Source organism: Polistes dominula, unplaced genomic scaffold (genome assembly GCF_049000335.1).
Source record: "Polistes dominula isolate Pdom_NZ unplaced genomic scaffold, Pdom_raw_medaka contig_75, whole genome shotgun sequence".
Taxonomy (NCBI): Eukaryota; Metazoa; Arthropoda; class Insecta; order Hymenoptera; family Vespidae; genus Polistes; species Polistes dominula.
This window is the reverse complement of record NW_028301003.1, coordinates 1,675,827-1,695,783: the sequence shown is the minus strand read 5'-3', so window position 1 is coordinate 1,695,783 and position 19,957 is coordinate 1,675,827. Positions and strand designations below refer to the sequence as shown.

At 29.3% G+C, this 19,957-nt stretch overlaps 5 protein-coding genes and 2 long non-coding RNA genes across 9 annotated transcripts; 3 read left to right on the top strand and 4 right to left on the bottom strand.

Moving 5' to 3' along the window:
- Nucleotides 1-334: 334 nt before the first annotated feature.
- On the bottom strand, nucleotides 335-3,877 carry Pi4KIIalpha (phosphatidylinositol 4-kinase II alpha). The gene is made up of 6 exons (XM_015322635.2): nucleotides 2,817-3,877; nucleotides 2,598-2,716; nucleotides 1,896-2,388; nucleotides 1,291-1,556; nucleotides 1,014-1,153; nucleotides 335-930 (listed from the first exon to the last, which is right to left on the bottom strand). Exons 1-6 carry the CDS (start codon nucleotides 3,103-3,105, stop codon nucleotides 837-839), a joined length of 1,401 nt encoding a protein of 466 aa, XP_015178121.1. The 5' UTR covers nucleotides 3,106-3,877; the 3' UTR covers nucleotides 335-836.
- A 346-nt stretch (nucleotides 3,878-4,223) lies between these two features.
- LOC107067274 (armadillo-like helical domain-containing protein 3) lies at nucleotides 4,224-8,807 on the top strand. Of its 2 annotated transcripts, XM_015322631.2 has the most exons (12): nucleotides 4,224-4,419; nucleotides 4,527-4,579; nucleotides 4,926-5,111; nucleotides 5,221-5,506; nucleotides 5,585-5,718; nucleotides 6,217-6,427; nucleotides 6,523-6,817; nucleotides 6,915-7,132; nucleotides 7,226-7,458; nucleotides 7,519-7,645; nucleotides 8,163-8,437; nucleotides 8,519-8,807. In XM_015322631.2, the coding sequence occupies exons 3-12, from the start codon at nucleotides 4,959-4,961 to the stop codon at nucleotides 8,609-8,611; spliced, it is 2,025 nt and encodes a 674-aa protein (XP_015178117.1). In that variant the 5' UTR covers nucleotides 4,224-4,419; nucleotides 4,527-4,579; nucleotides 4,926-4,958; the 3' UTR covers nucleotides 8,612-8,807. The 2 variants fall into 2 exon arrangements, with proteins under 2 accessions (XP_015178117.1, XP_015178119.1); XM_015322633.2 differs by lacking the exons at nucleotides 4,224-4,419; nucleotides 4,527-4,579 and having other exon boundaries at nucleotides 5,060-5,111; nucleotides 5,221-5,298; nucleotides 5,444-5,506.
- A 60-nt stretch (nucleotides 8,808-8,867) lies between these two features.
- Hmgcl (hydroxymethylglutaryl-CoA lyase) lies at nucleotides 8,868-10,242 on the bottom strand. Its single transcript, XM_015322638.2, has 2 exons — nucleotides 9,965-10,242; nucleotides 8,868-9,888 (listed from the first exon to the last, which is right to left on the bottom strand). The coding sequence occupies exon 2, from the start codon at nucleotides 9,881-9,883 to the stop codon at nucleotides 8,888-8,890; it is 996 nt and encodes a 331-aa protein (XP_015178124.1). The 5' UTR covers nucleotides 9,884-9,888; nucleotides 9,965-10,242; the 3' UTR covers nucleotides 8,868-8,887.
- A 236-nt stretch (nucleotides 10,243-10,478) lies between these two features.
- On the bottom strand, nucleotides 10,479-15,987 carry AspRS (aspartyl-tRNA synthetase). 2 transcript variants are annotated; one of them, XM_015322734.2, is made up of 12 exons: nucleotides 15,850-15,987; nucleotides 14,705-14,739; nucleotides 14,520-14,604; nucleotides 14,251-14,434; nucleotides 14,070-14,172; nucleotides 13,686-14,007; nucleotides 13,431-13,602; nucleotides 13,193-13,340; nucleotides 12,924-13,113; nucleotides 12,759-12,839; nucleotides 12,515-12,626; nucleotides 10,479-10,786 (listed from the first exon to the last, which is right to left on the bottom strand). In XM_015322734.2, exons 2-12 carry the CDS (start codon nucleotides 14,737-14,739, stop codon nucleotides 10,623-10,625), a joined length of 1,596 nt encoding a protein of 531 aa, XP_015178220.2. In that variant the 5' UTR covers nucleotides 15,850-15,987; the 3' UTR covers nucleotides 10,479-10,622. The 2 variants fall into 2 exon arrangements, with proteins under 2 accessions (XP_015178220.2, XP_015178219.2); XM_015322733.2 differs by lacking the exon at nucleotides 15,850-15,987 and adding an exon at nucleotides 14,968-15,238.
- Nucleotides 10,626-11,479, top strand: LOC149032127 (uncharacterized). Its single transcript, XR_016177048.1, has 2 exons — nucleotides 10,626-10,763; nucleotides 10,862-11,479. It is a non-coding gene; the product is annotated as an uncharacterized LOC149032127 (long non-coding RNA).
- Nucleotides 15,880-18,157, bottom strand: Phb2 (prohibitin 2). Its single transcript, XM_015322736.2, has 6 exons — nucleotides 17,915-18,157; nucleotides 17,539-17,801; nucleotides 17,131-17,448; nucleotides 16,975-17,052; nucleotides 16,567-16,663; nucleotides 15,880-16,276 (listed from the first exon to the last, which is right to left on the bottom strand). Exons 1-6 carry the CDS (start codon nucleotides 18,042-18,044, stop codon nucleotides 16,086-16,088), a joined length of 1,077 nt encoding a protein of 358 aa, XP_015178222.1. The 5' UTR covers nucleotides 18,045-18,157; the 3' UTR covers nucleotides 15,880-16,085.
- LOC149032126 (uncharacterized) lies at nucleotides 18,117-19,927 on the top strand. The gene is made up of 2 exons (XR_016177050.1): nucleotides 18,117-18,252; nucleotides 18,430-19,927. It is a non-coding gene; the product is annotated as an uncharacterized LOC149032126 (long non-coding RNA).
- The last annotated feature ends 30 nt before the right edge of the window (nucleotides 19,928-19,957 follow it).

The following is a 19,957-nucleotide window of genomic DNA, read 5'->3' as shown; positions in this document are numbered from 1 at the left end:
CTTAATTTTTACAGATAATGATGATGATGATGATGATAATAATAAATATCTCAGAAAAAAAATATAAAAGGCGTGAGATAACAATATAGTTTTTTCTTTTTTTTTCTTCTATTTTTAATATTACATTTAAAAATGTTTGTTCATTATAATATCAACTGTGATTTTAATTTCACTTTCATCACAGTTAAAATAATAATTTGTTTATTCTCGCAATAATTAAATATATGCACACAAAGGCACATGACACAGACACAAACATGTATCAGTGCACTTTGTAATTAAGTGATTGGCACAAATTATACTATATATAACATGTATTTGCCAATAATGCATGTTTATGTGTTCATGTATGAGCAGTTTCTCTTTTTAAATTGTAGAAATGTATTATCATTTTTGTTGTTGTTATTGTTATTGTTATAAATACATATTAAACGATATATCCTATCATCCAATTGTACTCATTATGACTCTGTTTTATTTTCGTATAATGTGTCTATTTAAAAAAAAACGAAAAAAAAAAAATTCTTCTCAATATGAATATATTTTATACTGTTTATAATATTTGTATACGAATGCTAGTTATGCCTTAATTAAAATGAGATATTATAAATAGAAGAGATAGATTAAACGTAAGAAGTAAGTATTAATCAATTAATTTTCAAAAATAAAATTATTTAGGAAAATTCAATTCTTATGATGACAAAAGATGAAAATAATCTGAATAAAGAAATAATTCAAGCTTTTACAACAGTGCACCATAGGAGTTCCTTTCTTTTTTTTTTTCTTTTAGTTGGTACTGCTATTAACACTGAATTAAGCACTTTTTATATAAATGCTTAACACCAAGAGAAAAAGGGACTCTTATTTTGGAAGCGCTGCGTGAATGTATCAGAAAATAAGAACAAACTTCGTGTGCCATTTCCCTTGGCTCTGAAAAAAAGTTCATATTATTGTTATTATTATTATTATTATTTATAATATTATTAATGTTTCAAATAAATACGATACTATACTTTTCAACTATAACAGCAGGCATTTGAACTAACTGCACTGGACTTTTTGCATCTTTCAATGCCTGTTGTAAATTTAGTATTTGTCCTCGCATTACGCTCATTTGCCTGTCAAAGTGATGTCTGTCGAATCCTTTATCTTGCTGTACCAATAATATAATAATAATAATAAATTGATAAAGTAAGCAAATTTATACAGTATAATAAATTAAACAAAAACAAAAAAAAAGAATAAAAAACAAACAAATCAAATCAAATAAAACTCTATCTATAAACTCACTTTGAATAATTGATACAAATCATCGCAAAGATCTTGTACAAAATTTTGATCAGAAAGCTGTGGCAATACCAATGCGCGTGTATCTTCGCTGAATGGTTGTTTTGCTTGACTCAACCATGCCCAATGATAAGGATAAGCACGCCAAGAATCAGGATGTTTAAATGGAAATGCCAAACCATTATCTATCGCTGCTATTTTAACTTCCCCACGTTCTAATCCATTTTTTTCTGCCCCATTGTCATACTTAATAAGCCAATTATCATTACCTACAAAAAAAGAAAGGAAAAACATTTATTATTTTATTTACACAACGTTAGGAAAATTAATATTAACACTTTCGCTACGGCAGTGTCTTCCGTAGGAGCGTCACCGCTGTACGGGCCCGCGTGCCGCCGAAGTAGCGCCACTGAACGGACCACTGCGCCGAAAAATGTGCACATCGTGCTTACGTGGTTGACGTCGTCTATAGACGACGCTCGTACACACAGGACATCGCGCGGATGTCGCCTATAGGCGACGCTCGTAGCGAAAGGGTTAATAATAATATTATTATTATTTGTTTGAATTGTTTTTAAGTATATTATATAGAGGCCATAGAAATTTACCTCTATCTGTATTTCTGATAATATAATCTAAAATAACCAAACGTTCAAATTGATGCTGAAATTTAAGACTCAAGTGTGGCGGTAAAGGTTCATGTTCCCATCTTCTTAGCCAATAATCTGCATCTTTATAAGCATCTACAAATACTTGGAAGGATCCAACTTTAGGTGGTAAACTAATACGATTGAAATGCGAACCAACTGTAGGAAACTGATCCATTATCGCTTGTTTCATACGTGCTTTTTGACGATCTAAACGTGGATAGTTAAAAGTTTTACTGACAAGTTTAACTACTCTAGTATTCGGCACAATGCCAAGGCCTAATTTGCGGTCAACTAAACTGGCTCCAGCCTCGCTTAAATATCCTTGATTTGGTATCAAACAACTTCTTCCAAAACAACACGGACAACAAAGTTTGTGCATCCATTTCGTCCATTTTGGATTTAATCTTCCATAAGGTTCTTCATCTTTTGGTTTGAAAACACCTATTATCTTCTGTAATAATATATATAATATAACAATATTACAAATTGATCTTTTATATATTATATACAGACAAATTATCATTAACAAACATTCGCAAAACAAATGTATGTATATATTACCTTATTATTTAGTAATATTACGACATCTTTATATAATTAAATATATATATATATATATATATTATTTTAAAAAAAAAAATCTGAAAAATTATACCTTACCCCTGCTGAATTCTTTACAAAATAACTTCCACTTGAACCTTGATATATTCTTTCAGGAAATATTCCATTGTCTATCGCACATTCTGCTTGCCATACTAATTCTGAAAATTGTGGATCATCTACAAGGAAAAAACAAAATCATGAATCACGTTTATTAAATACTATGTATACTGTTATCTAATAATTATATTAATTATTATAAAAAAAGAGAAAACATACCAGGGAATCGATTAAAGGTAACATCAAGTTCCAAACGACCAAGGAGAGGCTGGCTCTCCCGGTCTATTCCGGTTGAATCAATGGCTATAGTTTGATCGCTACTTATGTTTGGAACAAATTCTACGTCTGGTAGTAGTTCTGTAGATAAATTGCGTGATACACAACTATTGGATGTTACTGACAGATCAACTAATGCGTCAGTTTCAATCAAAGCAGGAGGATTGGTATTGTTCTGACTGTGATATTCTCGATAAGGCACGTGCAGTTGCCGCTGTTCGGAGTCACTCATCACAGCCGTATCTTCTTAGGATTGGAAATTTATTCAAATGCTAATTCAATAATGATATAATTGAAAAAAAAAACACCAATTTTATGTATTTAACTGCATTCCTGCACCACCACCTGTCAGTGACGCAGGTTACAAAATCTGTTCCCTTTAATTTCTGTCAACATTGGATATTATTATTATTTAGATTTATTTTTACGTCATGGGGAAACACAATCATTCAATATTTTTCTACAATTGTGAATCATAGAAAAATAATCATCACTAAATGTAATACTTGCACTAAAACGACTGGTCTAAACAGACCAGTTATAACCAAATTGTAATCCGTCATTCCAGCAGACGGTATCAGCTGATAGGATTACCGCCATATTTAAATTTATACTATCTTTCTAACTACGATCCTGTATAGTTCTTTATATAATCTCTTCACGTATTAATCAATTTGTTTTTTTTTACAAACAGTTTAATATTTGATATTTATATATATTTCGGATAACAGACAATCTATTATGAAGATTATCAAGAAGTATTATTCATACGATTGATAAATAATGTGTACCGGATATTACGTAAACAATTGCGCGGATCAACCATGTTCGATAAAATAACTAATCATTAGAATCGCAATAAAAAGAAACATGAAAATGTTTTATATAAAGTTACTTATTGCGTCATGATATCTATAAGATTATATCCTTTTTTTTTGGATTCATATTACCATATAAACTGTAAACAACATCGATATAAATAACAAAACATGAATTCATGCAATTAATTATACGAACCTACTTGTTTACATGTAATTCGATTATCGATTATTCCATTGACATATTATACGATTATTTCTTTTTTTTATAAATACTTTTTTTCTATTTTATTTTATCTATTTATATAATGTATATTTATTTATATATATATATATTTTTTTTTGTAATTAAAACTAATAGAATATTTAGAAATGAAATGTTAATAATCTGTTTACAATTGACCAATAAATTATCTAATATGCGTTCATAGTTGTGACGTCATTAATTGGCGGTATTTTTAAATGTCGCCATTATTAAAAAATATTTATAAAATATATGTATATATATGTAAAGTGTTTTTTTTATTTATAGGATTACAATGAAAAAGATGTTTTATGATGGCAACACGATGATCGTTTAATTTTCTATTTGTTTTTGAACGAAAATCAATATGAAATGTATACTTAGCAAAGTATGCACTTGAAAATATTCTGATAAGTATATTTATGGCGATTGGAGCCGCTTCATAGCGGTCTGTCATTATTGTAGGAGTGGTATTTTTATAAACGTATGTATTGTTTTCATAAAAGAAAATCACATTCGAAAATTAATCATTTATTTGTCCACACGTCAAATATTTTATTTATAATATTATATACTATATTTTTTCCCTAGAAAAATCAAATATACAAATAGTTAAGACAGAGATAATATTTCAAGTTATGTTTGTAAGTATACACCTTTTAATTTATATATATTTACTGTAATTTGATTTATTTTATTACTTATGTATATTTAATTAAATTACATTTCTATTAATGTGTAATTTATATAAATATAACCTCTAAGAGATTTGTATGTATTATATAAAAGTGAGGTTATAAATGGTATTACATGTGCATCAATTTGACAAGAGATATACAAGTTGCATTTGTCAAGATTAGATTACTGATTGTTTGTATTATTATTTTTTTTTTTTTAATGCAACTTATTCTTTACTATTTATACTATAATTTGTATAAAGTATTTAATATCGGTATTCTTTTTTATTAATAAACAATAATTGTTTCTTAGATAAGAGGTATGATCAAAGAAGAATAAATCATCATGACAATGGCAATGCGTAAACGGAGTGGTTCTGGTTCTAAACGTCAACACAAAGGAAAGCTTGTACCTATTTATGAAAGTTTTTTTAAAGGAGAGGATTTAACTTTGGCACATCCTAATTTTTGGAATGAATTATTTCTTATTAAACCTATGGTAAGTAATTTAATATAAAAAGAAATATATATATATAAATAAAATTAACAATACTTATCAAATTATAAACTATCATAATAAATTAATCTTAATAATTATTTGTTTATAGGTTCCTCACATAGAAAGTGAAATTCTTCATATGACGTTAGAACAATTGAATGCAAGCAGAGAAAATTTAAATGCTTTAGTATGTCATTGCGTAGATACATTAGTTGATGAACATCCATTTAGAGTAGTATATGCGTTACAAACTTTAGCAGCTGTTATTCAATCTATGTATAAAAAGGCTAGTCAGGGAGATTGCGGATTTAATTTAATAGACATCCTTGTAGGTTTTAATTCCGCTGAACAAAGAATGACCACATTAATGCAACATTGTAATAATTTTTTAACAGGTAATTTCAATGAATTACTTATATATTTAGATATATATTAATAATTGTTTCTATCTATTTTATAATAATACTCTTTAGGTGAATATCCTGATAGTTTAAAAGCATTGTGTTTAAAATTATTACTCATTATTGTTACCGGAATGGATAACGTAAGCCAGAATACATTACTGGAATATGTGATGCTTAATAGTGTTTTCGAGTCTTTAGTTCAAGTAAGTGTGTTGATACACAAGAGTTACATGTTTGCATCTATTACTGTCCTTTAAAGTAGTCACCAGCGTTGTGTAGAACCCGTTAGCAGAGCCTGTTCTGTTAATGGTGCGATGGCACAAGCGGTTTACTGCCTGTCTAATCTCTGGAACCAAAACTGAAACGCCAATCCAATGAATAACGTCATTATGGGTCACCGCAAAAGTTGAAAGTGCGTCAGAGCCCCAATACGGTGAAAGTTATGGTGATTCCACCATTTCCATTTCATGGCATTCATTTCAGAACTGTTCCAGAAATTCGACCATTCCATTTTCACCATCAACAGAACAGGCTCTGCTAATGGGTTCTACACAACGCTGGTGACTACTTTGAAGGACAGTAACAGGTGCAAACATGTAACCTCTTTTGTATCGGTTGTGAATAAATAGTTGCCACTATTTAAGTTCCAACTTACGTATAATTATATTTTTATTAAGTATCACCAATCATATTTGTTCTAGTTATTGAGAGATACAGGTGCTAGAAATCGTCATGGTCATGATGCAGTTCTATTGTTAACACTTTTAGTTAATTATAGAAAGCATGAAAGTACAAATCCTTATATTGTTAAATTATCAATTCTTGATGATGAGTTAGCGCTTAATGGATACGGACAAGTAATATCCAGTTCATTGACTGAGTTTTGTAGACAATTTGCTCAACAAAGAACAGGTAATATATATATATATATATATATATAGAACTTAATTTTATTCAATTTAGATATATATATAAAATTATTTTCTTATAAAATAATGAATTTGTAGAAATACAAGCGTCATGGTTATCATCATTAACGAGTATTGTTGGTAGTATGTTTGTTGGAGAAGAGGAAGCTAAAACGCAACAAGTTCGTGCAAATAATGCATTATTATTAGCTTTATACGAGGCGACACATTTAAATCGTAATTTTGTAACTACATTGGCATATACACAAAGTGATACGAGTGCTCCACCTTCGCCAAATAATACTCTTGGTCCTAATGCCGTAGCTCCTGGTGCTCAACCACCAGATGTTATGGCACAGCCATTTAATTTACTTGCTACATTTTTACAATATTGGTAATGTATCATCTCCCAGTAAGAAAAAAAAAGAAAACAAAGCATCAATTTATTTAATATGAGTTTAATATCTTTGAACAATTTTGTATCATTTCAGTTCTATAGTTATGCAGGTCATAAGAACAGAGGCAATAATGAATAATGTTAAATTATGTTTCCTAATATTAAGCTGTATTGCGGAAGATCAATATGCAAATAGTTTGATGCATGATGCTAATTTAGCATTTAGAGTACAGTTACACAGAGTACCAATGCATCATAGAAAGTTACAGGATAAAATAGCACCTGCACAACCTCTTGCAGCTACATTGCTCGGTACAATTATTATCTTATCGTTATAGTCATGTATTTTATGAAAAATATTTTATTAATTAATATATCATTTAATTTTTTTTTCTTTCTTTTCAGATTTATTAGTCGAATTTATAACATCGCACATGATGAAGAAATTTCCTCTTGAATTATATCACCAATGTATCGGTGTATTGCAAAGACTTTTGTGTTATCAAAAAAGATGCAGAGTCAGACTTGGATATCAATGGAGAGATCTTTGGACTGCCTTAATTAATCTTTTGAAATTTCTTACTACTCATGAGAGTCATCTGATTAAAAAAATGAATATTTTTCCATTAGCTATTCAGGTAAAGTGACCCAATGAAAGAAGCTTTCTAAAAATTATAATATACTATTGGCTTTCATAGGTTGCTAATATTTTGAACTTTTTCATTACATATGGAGATACATTTTTATCTTCGTCGAGTAGTTACGATGAATTATTTTATGAAATTATACGAATGAAACTTATTTTTACTAATTTAAATGCTATGGGTAAATATATATTTTTTTATTTATTTTTATAAAGGTCCTGTCATAAATAACTTCCGTCTTTTTTTTTTTTTTTTGAGACAAAGAATGACGTTTCTGCGACTGATAAGTGCAAGACACCTTTCATGGATGTTTTTATATGTATTCTAAGCTACGTTTATACTGTATTTTTATAGATATATGTGTATATATATATATATTTGTTTGTCCGCAATGGACTCCTAAGCTACTGAACCGATTTTAATCAAATTTTGCACACTGTGTGCAGTTTCATCCAACTTGAAAGATATGATAGTTTATATCTCAATTTATAATCGCAATATTATTTTATTGCGAATTATTTGTTTATTAACAAAGAGTCGTTAACCCCGCGTGGCGGGGAACCCTAGTAATAGGTAAATACGAAAAATAGATTCTACATAACCGCATCGGAAGTTACTTATGACTCGATTCAATATTATAAATGAACAAAATAATTAGTTATATTATAAATATAATCATATTATTTTATATATTACAGCATTAAGATATTCAACTAGTGAATCATATGAATATAAAGAACATGCACTTAAATTAACTAATTCATTAGTTAATATGAGAGATATTGTTAATCATTTTTCACCAAAAATAACTGCATGGTTAACCAGCGAAAGCCTATCTACTCCATCCGAACAACAAATTATGTCTATTATAATACAAAATTATGATAGTCTTACTTTAAAATTACGAGATAATTTGGATCAGTACGAAAGATATTCGGAAAAACCTAATCATACAGCTTTTTTCGAAGATATGGTAAATATATAATATATACATTTAAAATGAATAATATTAATAATTAAATTAATTAATTAATCAAACGTACAAATTTTACAGGTAACAGGTGTTGTCATTGACACTCGAGGATCAATTGATCTCAGTACATTAGATACACAGGCTATATTACAAGAATTATCAAATATTTCGTAACAGGTTGAATGTACATGGTTAATTCTCTATATATATATATATATTTTTTTTCTTGTGTATTATTTTAATATTATGTATGTATTATAATGTACTTTTTAAATATTTACTTGTATACTTGTATATTAACATGTGATTGATATTCTGGATTTGAAATATAATATATATATATGTACACATATATATATATATATAATGATCACAATTGGTATTATTAAATGCACTTATAAATATGATTTAAATAATACAAACAAACACAGTTTGTATATATATATATATTTAAAATTGATGACTTTTTTTGGCAAGTATAGCAAGTCCAGCTTTAGATTGATTCTTTCTATCTAATTCATTACAAATATAATTACCTATTTCTACTATTTTATTTACATTTACTCCAGTTTCTAAGCCTTGTTGGTGTAAAAGATACAACAAATCCTCAGTCGCAACGTTTCCTGAAGCACCAGCAGCATACGGACATCCTCCAAGCCCAGCAATGGAAGAATCAAATACTCTAATACCATTTTCAAGACCAACATATATATTTGCTATTGCTTGACCATAAGTATCGTGACAATGTAAAGCAAATTTAGACATATCATCATTGGACGATATCATCTGTAACTCTTTCAAAAGTTTTTTAATATATTTGGGTGTTCCTACACCAATTGTATCTCCTAAAGATATTTCATAACATCCAAGATCTAACATTAATGAAGATAAGTTAACTACAACTTTGGGTTCAATGTATCCTTCATATGGACAACCAACTATACAAGAAACATAACCTCGAACTTTTACATTATGTTCTTTAGCTTGTTTGATCACTGCTGTAAAATTTGTTACACTTTCTGCTATAGTACAATTAATGTTTTTCTTTGTAAATGTTTCTGACGCTGCTCCAAAAATTGCTATTTCCTTAACACCTACTTTCAATGCATTGTCTAATCCTTTCAAATTTGGCACTAGTACTGGATACGATACATCAGGATTCTTTTTTATTTGTTTATATAATTCAACATTATCTGCCATTTGTGGTATCCACTTTGGTGATACAAAACTTGTCGTTTCAATTGTACGCAAACCTGTTTCAGATAATTTATTTATTAATTGAATTTTTGTATTAGTTGATACAATCTTTGATTCATTTTGTAATCCATCTCTTGGGCCTACTTCAACAATTTTAACAAAATCTGAATACTTTCTAACATTATTAATCTTAATATTATCTTTAATATGAATCTTCAACTTTGATAATCGTAAACTTAACTTGATCATTTTATCTGTAAAAAAAAAAAAAACATTATTCAAAACTAATAAATTTCAAAATATATATTATATATTAAAAAGTACACTTACATATAAAGAATACTTTGTGTTAATAGAAAAAATATATTTAAAAGAATAACACGTTTTAAATATATTATTAATAAACGTTTGTATACATCAAATCTTTCAAAAGAATGTAATGATATTACATTAAATTGTGAATCTTATTATCTTCTAAGATTCTCCCGCATAACCTAAAAATAAGGTTAGATTGGGTCAAAGTTATAATGTAGATAAGTAGACTGATATTATACGTTTCTGTACTTTTGTTTTTTTTTTTTAAATATAATTGTTATTGTAAAGATAACTCGAATCTCTAGATAAAATAAATAAATAAATGACAGTGGGTAGAAAAAGATGTCAGAAAATAAAGATAATATTAATTAAACAATTAAAGCAAACAAATAAAAATAGATAGATATATTTCTACATATTTTCATAACTAATAAATCATAATTTATTAACTTATTTAATATTTTCTTTGATTGTAAACAATGTTTAACTGAATGGCTGTTTAAGGTAGGATATAATAATTGCATTTAACTTTTTATTATAAATTTACTTTGGTTTTTTTTCTTCTTCTTCTTCTTCTTCTTTTTATATTGTAAAGACTTGAAAAATGTCAAACATACAAAGCCAATATGATCACTATACATATTTAGTAAATATAGTATGCGTAAAATATTATCTATGGTGTAAGACGTTTAGGATCACGAGGAAACATGGAAGTTTTTCGGATATTATCCAGACCAAGATACAACATCACGACACGTTCTAAACCAATACCACCACCGGCATGAGGAGGACATCCATATCGAAATGCATCGATGTATGATTTTATTTTCTCAATATCTGCAATACAAAATATTCATTATATTAATTTACAATATTATTTACAATATAATATATAATTTATAAATGTGGTAGGAAAGAAGAAGTTCTGGTCATTGGTATATGCGGACGATATGGTGTTGGTAGCAAATGAGGAAAAGGATATGAGGGCATTGATGAAGAGACTGGAAAGATACTTGAATAAAAAGAGAGTCAAGCTGAAAGTGGAAGGGGCAAGAAATAGAAACAGTAAAAGAGTTCGTGTACTTGGGGATTTGTTTCCAAAGAAACGGAGATTTGACGAGGCACGTGAGGGAGAGGACGAAGAAAGCGAATGTTGTAATTAAACAAGTATGGGGGATTTTTTTTTTTCCTTGAGGTTTGTTTACCCGGGCGCTCAGTCTCTGGACCATTGTACCCAGGCCCCTTGCGGGGAAAAACCTATGACCGTAGCGGTCCCGACTCCCTTGCAAAGCGCAGGAGTCTGGCCGCCCCTGAGCCCACTAGGTCGAAGTTGTTGGCGGTGGTCCCAAGGACATCATTTCTGACGTCCGCGAGCCCAACGCATTGAGTTATGAGATGGAGGGGGGTATCCTCTCCTTCGCCGCACCTGCCGCAGACCGAGTCTTGTGCAAGGCCCAGTCGCGTAAGGTGCTTTCTAAGGTGCCAGTGCCCGGTGACCAATCCTACAACCAGCCTCAATTGGGCTCGGTCCAGGTTGATCAACTCGGTACCTAGCTCCTAAGTATGGGGGATAGGGAAGAGGAAATTCAAGGACGACTTCAATAGGAAAATGATGATGTTTGATTACCTAGTTAGAGGAGTTATGCTATACGGAGCGGAGCTTTTCAGCTGGGCAGAAAGGGCAGAGCTAGAGAGGATTCAGCTAAAGTATATACGTTGGTATCTGAGACTAGAACGTTGTACTCCAGGGTACATCATTCTAGAGGAAACAAAGAGAGATAAAATAAGGATAGAAGCAGGACAGAGAGTGCTAAGGTTCGAGGACGGGGTTAGGAAGGCAAGGGGTAGGACATTGAAGACGAAGGACAGCAAAGAAAGGGATGGATTAAGTCAAGCAGGTTTAGAGAGATGAAGGCAGTAGGAGGAAAATGTAAGTGCAATTATAAATGTAAGACTGAAGGAAAGGGACAGAGAAACACAGGGCCAACTGCAAACCAACAAGATAGATGAAGCGAGGTACAACAGGAAATATAAAAGGATAAGATCGGCCGCAAGACCAGAATACCTCAGCAGGTGTGAGAGAGGAGAAAGCCAGAGATTAATAGCGAGGGCTAGATGTGGAAATCTAGAAGAGTTCAATAAGTATTGGCTAGATAAGCGTGAGAGGAGATGTGGACTATGTGGCGTTAGAGACTGGGACACTGAGGCACCTGATGGAAGGCTGCACGAAGCTTGAGAAAACAGACCTGAAGGAAGAAGAAATTTTAGAGGGGAAAATGAACGAAAAAGTGGAGGGATGGTTGAGATATGTGGAGAAACAGAGGAGGATTTGCAGAGAACATAACAAAGGGAGAAGAAACGAGACAGGCCTAGGGATAATGCAAGCAGGAGAATCAATAAGGAATGAGTGGGATGGATGAATGAAGAGGAGTTGTGGACCAAGTCACACCACATGGCTGTAAAGTTGGGTTAAATAAAGATTATCTATCTTATAATATATAATTTATAAATAGATAGAGATAGATACAAAAAAATAAATAAGTATAAATGTAAAGAGTAACTTACCAATACCATGATGTTTGGCACGTTCTGTTAAAAAGTCTGGGTCATGAATACGTTGAGCACCAGATATGATTTCTTCGCCACGCATAAACATGTCATAAGAATTTGATGCTTTCTGTTATATACAAAAATATAATTATATTATTATTATTATTATTATTATTATTATTATTATTATTATTATTTTGTGATTTCATTATGGATAATATTATAAAGAAATAAATGTTAAAAATGTGATCACACGTACAGGATTATTCGGATCAGGCATAGTGTAGAATGGTCTTATTGCCAAAGGATATTTATCCAAAATATAAAAATCTGTGTCATACTACAAAAAAGAAACATATTTTTTTGTTATAATAACGTTAAAAATATTGTTCAAAGATATTTATAAAAGGAGAATATAATTTACTTTAGCTTTTACTAATTTTCCCAATAATTTTTCATCTGGTGTTGACAAATCATCCTCCTCTCCTAAAATTACACCTGCTTCTGCCAATAATTCAATTGCTTCGGAAAATTCTAATTTCAATGGTGGATCTAAGAATTTAAATGGTTCTACTGGATATTGTTGATGAACAGCTGCTATTTCATTGGCATAACTAAAAATTAATATTTATTAATTATCTCTTACAAAAATGTTTTATTATATTTGATATTTATTTTAAATTCAATACTAACTTGTCGCGTAAACCTTTGAATAATTCTGTAAACATTTGACCAATGGTATCAACAACTTCATGATAATGATATTTAAATGCCATTTCTAAATCAACACCAACAAATTCTGTCAAATGTCTATGAGTATTAGAATCCTCGGCTCTAAAAACTGTTCAAATTTGTTACTTTATTATTAATGATTTTTTACTTTACATGTAGATAATAATTATTATTTAAATTTTGTCATTATTATTTATACCTGCACCGATGGTAAAAACTTTATCAAAGTCTGCTGCTATTGCCATTTGTTTGTAAAGTTGCGGTGATTGAGCTAAATATGCATTTCCTTTAAAGTAAGATACAGTAAATACATTTGCACCACCTTCACTAGCAGCAGAAATAATTTTTGGTGTATGTATTTCAACAAAACCCTATAAAACAAAACACATTGATAGAGAGTAGTTACATTTCAATTGATTAACGTTTATATTGATGAAAGTAAAGAAATAATTACCTTGGCTGTTAAAATATCTCGAAAAAGTTTACATACTGCAGCTTCGACTCTAAATATAGCTTGATTAGCAGGAGTACGTAAATCCAAAATTCTATTATCCAATCTGGTATCTTGATTAACTTTTATATTCAATCCTGTATCATCAAATTCATTAACAACCCTAGCAGCATCCTCAATTTGAAGTGGTAATTGAGGTTTTGCAGCGCTTACTACAAAAATTCTTTGGATGTGTACTTCTACGTCTTTTTGTGTACATGATTCAATTACAGCGGGTACTGTTTTTACAATAGCTTCAACATCTATTATAGATTCCTTTGTTATACTATAAAACAGATATTATATCTATCATATTAAATAATTTGATAATTTTAATCAAAAACTTACTTTGATATAAATTTAATCATTTGTTTGCTTATTTGTTCATTAACCGCAGCTAATCCTTGTACAGTATAAGACTGTTGTCTTAATACAATGAAACATTGTTTGCCTAAAAGTTTATATTACAAAATATTATATATTTACATATATTAGGATAAAATCTATTTTATTAAAAAAAAAAATATACCTTTAGCTCTACTTGTATGCAAGCGGCCTCTTAACCATATTGTTTGATTTTCTAATTGTTTATTTAATTCTTTCACATGAACAAAAATTCTTTCCTTATGCGCTTCATTGCTTTGTATCATAGTTAATTGTCCATATTTGCCAACCGATACATCCTCTTGTTCTACTGCATCTTGTTGCGTTTGCTATTTAATAAGAAAAATGTATTTATTAATTTATTAAATTTAAATACAATCAACAATAAACAATAAACATTGATTTCATACTTACAACTTGAGCTTTACGTTCAGCTTTCTTTGCTGCTTTTTCAGCTTCCTTTTGTTGTTTCTTAAGAGCTTTCTTAGACAATTCTTCTCTGTATAATAAATAAATAATAAATAAAAATAATTTAAGTTAATAATAATAATAATAATAATAATGATGATGATGCAATCATATGAAAAATGTTAACATACCCAGCTGTAACTTCTGTTGGCTTATCTTCACCCATCTGTGTATAAATAACAATTAAAAGATATATTAAACCTGTAATAATTTCATTCTTACGAGATATTAAATTAACTATTTTCTCGATTAACCTTGAAGAATTCTTGTTATTCATAATAAGCCCCTTATCAGTTGAAATGATTTTTTTTCTTTTTTTTTTTTTTTTAAGGTTAACTTTATGCATATAATTAAATATTTTTAAATGAATTTATTATATGAACCATATACGAACCTTGAATAATGAACCATTCAATTACAAATAATGAGAAGGAAAATGTTTATTTATATATTAAAAAACAGCAATGTGTATTATAAAAAATCAACAGATTTTTAAATACTATTTTTAATGGTGGTCAAAGGCAAATGACATATATATATATGACGTACTACTACTACTACACTAACGCCGCACAGTTATGTCTATATATAACAAATTTATGAAATACATAGAGATACTACACATAGAACAGGCAAACCAGCATAAAACTTGTCGGCGATATAAAAAGAGATAGAACATGAGAGGTTAATGTTATCTCTCTCTAACTTGCGCTGAGTGGCGCATGCGCATTAGTCTGCTAGTAGAGGTTAGCAAGATTCGAACTCGTGCCGGTACTCGTGCCGTACTAAAATCAGCTACCTTAACCTCTACTAACAGACTAATGCGCATGCGCCGCTCGCGCAAGTTAGAGAGAGACAACATCAACCTTTCGTTTTTTGCTATATTCATGCAGAGACATTTCCACTTACATAACCGCCTATGGTTCGCCTACTCTATCTGTAATAACTCTATGGATAATAAAAACATTTTCTTTTATTATTATTTATTATATATGTTTTTCTTTTTACATCATTTTAATAAAAATCCCCTCATTAATATTTTTATTAATTCAATTGAGTAAGAAATTAAATTTGGATTTATAGCAACAGCTGATGCAAGCCTTTTAACATTTACAATTGATTATGAGAGTTTTACTCATACCTAACATATACTCATCAAACTCTGATAAATTTATAAAGAAAAAGAACAAGATTCTAACAATTATAATTTCAAATACAAATTATCGCTTTTTAACGTTTACAGAAATTAATTTGTAATTATTACAATATTACTTACTTTTATTCTATATCGTGTTGTTTCAATAAATTATTATTTATTTCAAAATATTTGATTTTATTTTGATTCTAGTCTTTTTATTGTGTTGATTCTATGTATAATAACAGTATATAAAATTATATAAACTACTAACGTGACACATATATTATATATAAAAGTTTGATTGATATTATTTGTTAGAAGCTCGCTGCGCAAACTCATAGAAATAGTTTATTCAATGTAAACAAATGTTACATTTAAGAAACAATCATTTTAGCACCATCTTCTGCAGAATCCAATACAATAGAAATGGAATCTTCAGGATTAGTTGTTGTAAGCTCGATGTAAGATTTATCTGCATTATTTACTGCTTGAGGACCAGATTTTAAGACATTAACCGCATGCTGTGTTGATTCATTCCAACTGCTCCGGTTCAAGCGTTCGTTACCTGAAAACAGTTTACCTCGAGCTTTGCGAGCGAGCCTTTGTGCAATATGGGATAAAAAGGACATGAAGATTGTACAGAGAGAGAGAGAGAAAGAGAGAACAAGACGATAATGATTATCTTAAGTCTTATTGACAATATATGTATCTATGGTAAGAACAATAAGATACATGTGCTTTGTACTACATATATACATGTAATGTATAATATATTTATAAGCGGTATTAAAAATATCATGAAAAATAATGAAAAAAGTAAGCTCAACAGAATTTTGTTCCCATTTTACTTCTTACTTTTTAATTTATCCGATGAGTCATCGAATGAAGGATCTTGAATGTTCAGCATAAGACTGTTTCCACTAAGATACACTCTGTTTTGAGATTGGGCGATCTACAAATTATTTTTCATTTTATTAATATATATATATCAATTAAAATCTATCTTTTTTTAAATATTTATATATACAGTACAATCTCACTAATCCGGCACTATTAAAAACCAGAGGGTGCCGGATTATTGGATTATAGAGAAAAATAGTGATAAGTTTTGAGGTTAGATTACTAAACGACGACGCGGTGACGGAGCGCATATGAGTAAAAGGGCGAGGGTGGGGGTGCCGGATTATTGGACGTATCGGTTTATTGAAGTGCCGGATTAGTGAGATTATACTGTATATATTTATATTATGATTAATTATTTACCGTGCGAGCAATTCGTCGTGATGCACGAATCTTACGTAACTTCAAGTATCCTGGATTTTGGCTTAAAGCTAAACCAAGGTGCAATGGAGTTAAGGATCACTTTCATTAGAAATATAAAAATATTTAATTTGAAAATTTATCGTTGTAAAAGGATATCATTTTAGCTGCTTCTGCTTCTCCTTCCGCCTGTACAATTTTCTGTTGTCTTTCCTGTTTAGCGTGTTCTACCACAAATGCAGCCCTTTGTGCTTCCTGTTGGGCAACTTGTTTGGCTTCAACTGCAGCAGTATATTCTTTACCAAAACTTAATTCGGTTATTGATACATCATCCAACACAATATTAAAATCACGAGCACGTTCCGTCAATTCTTTACGTACTAAAATAGAAACTTGTTGTCTTTGTGTTATAAGCTGTGATGCATTGAATTTAGCGACAACTGATTTAAGCACTTCGTTGCATATACTTGGTAATACCTGTCAAAGTATTTCAAATTATTTAAATAAGATGTTTCATTATAGTATATAAATATTATAAATAATTGAATTGAATTAATGTTAAATCACCTTTTCATCATAATCAAGACCTAATTGACGGTACATGGTTGGTAACGCAGTTGCATCAGGTCGTGACAGAACTCTAAGAGATATATTAACCATTTGTAAATCTTTAGATCCAGTTGGGGATGAAATTTTTCTTGGTTTACTTCTAATATCGTATATTATGGGATAATGAAACCATGGAATACGGAAATGTAAACCTTCAGGAAATATATCTTTTTGGATACCATTGATACGAGAAAATATAATTGCTCTATGACCAGCTTCAACTGTAAAAAAAAAACAAAAGTATTATTTTAATAACTTGTTGTTTTTATTTTCCAGTATCTATAAAATAATCTATCGATAAATACTAATTAGTAAAATTTAAATGAAGTCACACCTGTGTACATAGATTTAGCTACTCCATAAGCTGTTACGCCGGCTGCAGCAAGAAGCTTGAATCCTAGTGATAAACTATTCGGACTTTTATTAAATCTTGACATAAAATCGTTTAATTTATTCTGCGTCATTTTATCGACAAATAATTATAAACTCGATGATTATTTAATTGAAATAACTTTACTACAATGACCGGCACATGAAAATAGGCTATCAAGTTAAGATGGAGTTACAAAATGGCGTTGGACATATAATCGAGAAGTAGAAAAAGATAAAAAAGGCACGCGTCGCGCCATCTGGCGGAATAATTTAATAATTAAATACCAATAATATCTGATGGTAATTTATTAAAGTGATATCTTGTCAAAATATTGTTAGAAGAAAATCTATTGTAATTCTTAAAATAATTATGTAATGTTTTTAAATTTATCTTATATATTTTACATTATGTGTAATAATCAAGAGTTTATAATATTTTTAATTATAATTTAATTTTATATGATTTTCTTTTTACAGTGTTCACATCAATTCAGCATCAAAATAACTTTGACAAAACAACTTATAAATATTTACATTGTAGACTCTTACAAATTATAATAAATTCTATGCAAATTTATAAAAAAAATATTTAATAGCTTGAAAATATATTTATCAATGTATCTATCAATAAGTTCAATTATATTCATATATATATATACTGTGGGAAAAATAAACATCACCCTTGAATCCAAATTTTGATGCTTTTATCCAATTTTCAAATAGAAATCATTTTCTGAAATAGTCATTTTGAAATTACCCACCCGGTATAAGGGATTTAAATTGGTTTCTCTCGGTGCAAAAATCAGACAATTATAAGCGGAGATCATGATGATACAAGAGGTATTCGAAATACCGAATAGAGGTATTCGAGTATGGGCGGTTCCAAAACTAGAACGTTCATTGGTTGGTTATTAGCCTATAAGTTCTTAGTGGACGCCTACCATCCTAGGTATTGGTCAAATATTAAATAATTAATTTATATTACTTCTAGACATATATTATAAACATTTAAATACTTAAAATATTTAAAAAAATCTAAGGAATAGTTTAAAATTATAAAAGTTCATAAAATATGCTTGAAAATACATTATTTTCAAAATAATCGTTATGGCATACTTGTCATTTTTAAACATTTAATTTATTGAACTTTCAGACATAAATTATAAACATTTGGATACTTGGCGTATTCTATAGACTCTATAAAATATTTTAAAATCATAAAAGTTCATAAAAAAATTTGTAATTATTGAGAAATCAATTATTTAAATGTTTATTAATTAAATGGTTAGATCCGTACAGTACTGCCATCTAGCGGTTAAATCAGCTTACTAGTGCCATCTAGTGGTTAGAAAGTTTACTAAGTTTTGATACCTCCTGTATCATCATGTGTTCCGCTTACATTTTCGGCCACTTAGTGACAAGACTGTTAGACATTTATACCGGGTGGGATATTTCAAACGGAGTACAAGAAAAACTCGATTTCTATTGATAATTGAAACAATTCGAAATTTACTTGGTTTTTGAGAGTAACATTTAAATTGCTCACCCGGTATATATATATATATATACATAATAAGATGTATTTATTCATTCATATATTCGATCATAGTTAATCTAAGAAAATGTTACAATAAATTGTTGAAATTATTGCAACTTCGTTTTTTTTTTTTTTTTTAATTTATAATGTAAAGTTACATTTTGTAATTATTGAAGAGACTGTACACAACATTGCAACAACAAGATGATTTTTTATTTTATATGTAGGCAGTATTTTTCATTTATCATGTTTTTTTTTGTTTTGTTTTTTTTGAGTATTACATATATTATATGCAAATAATATGATTTAAGCAACAATTATATTACAGAAGATTTTTCAAGTATTTTTAAATGTATAATAATATTGTTGTTTCTTTTTTTTTTGTAAATATAATTTTCAGCTTGTTTTTATAATAAATACATGAAATCTACTATAAAATACATTATTGCTAATATCTCAGATATAGTT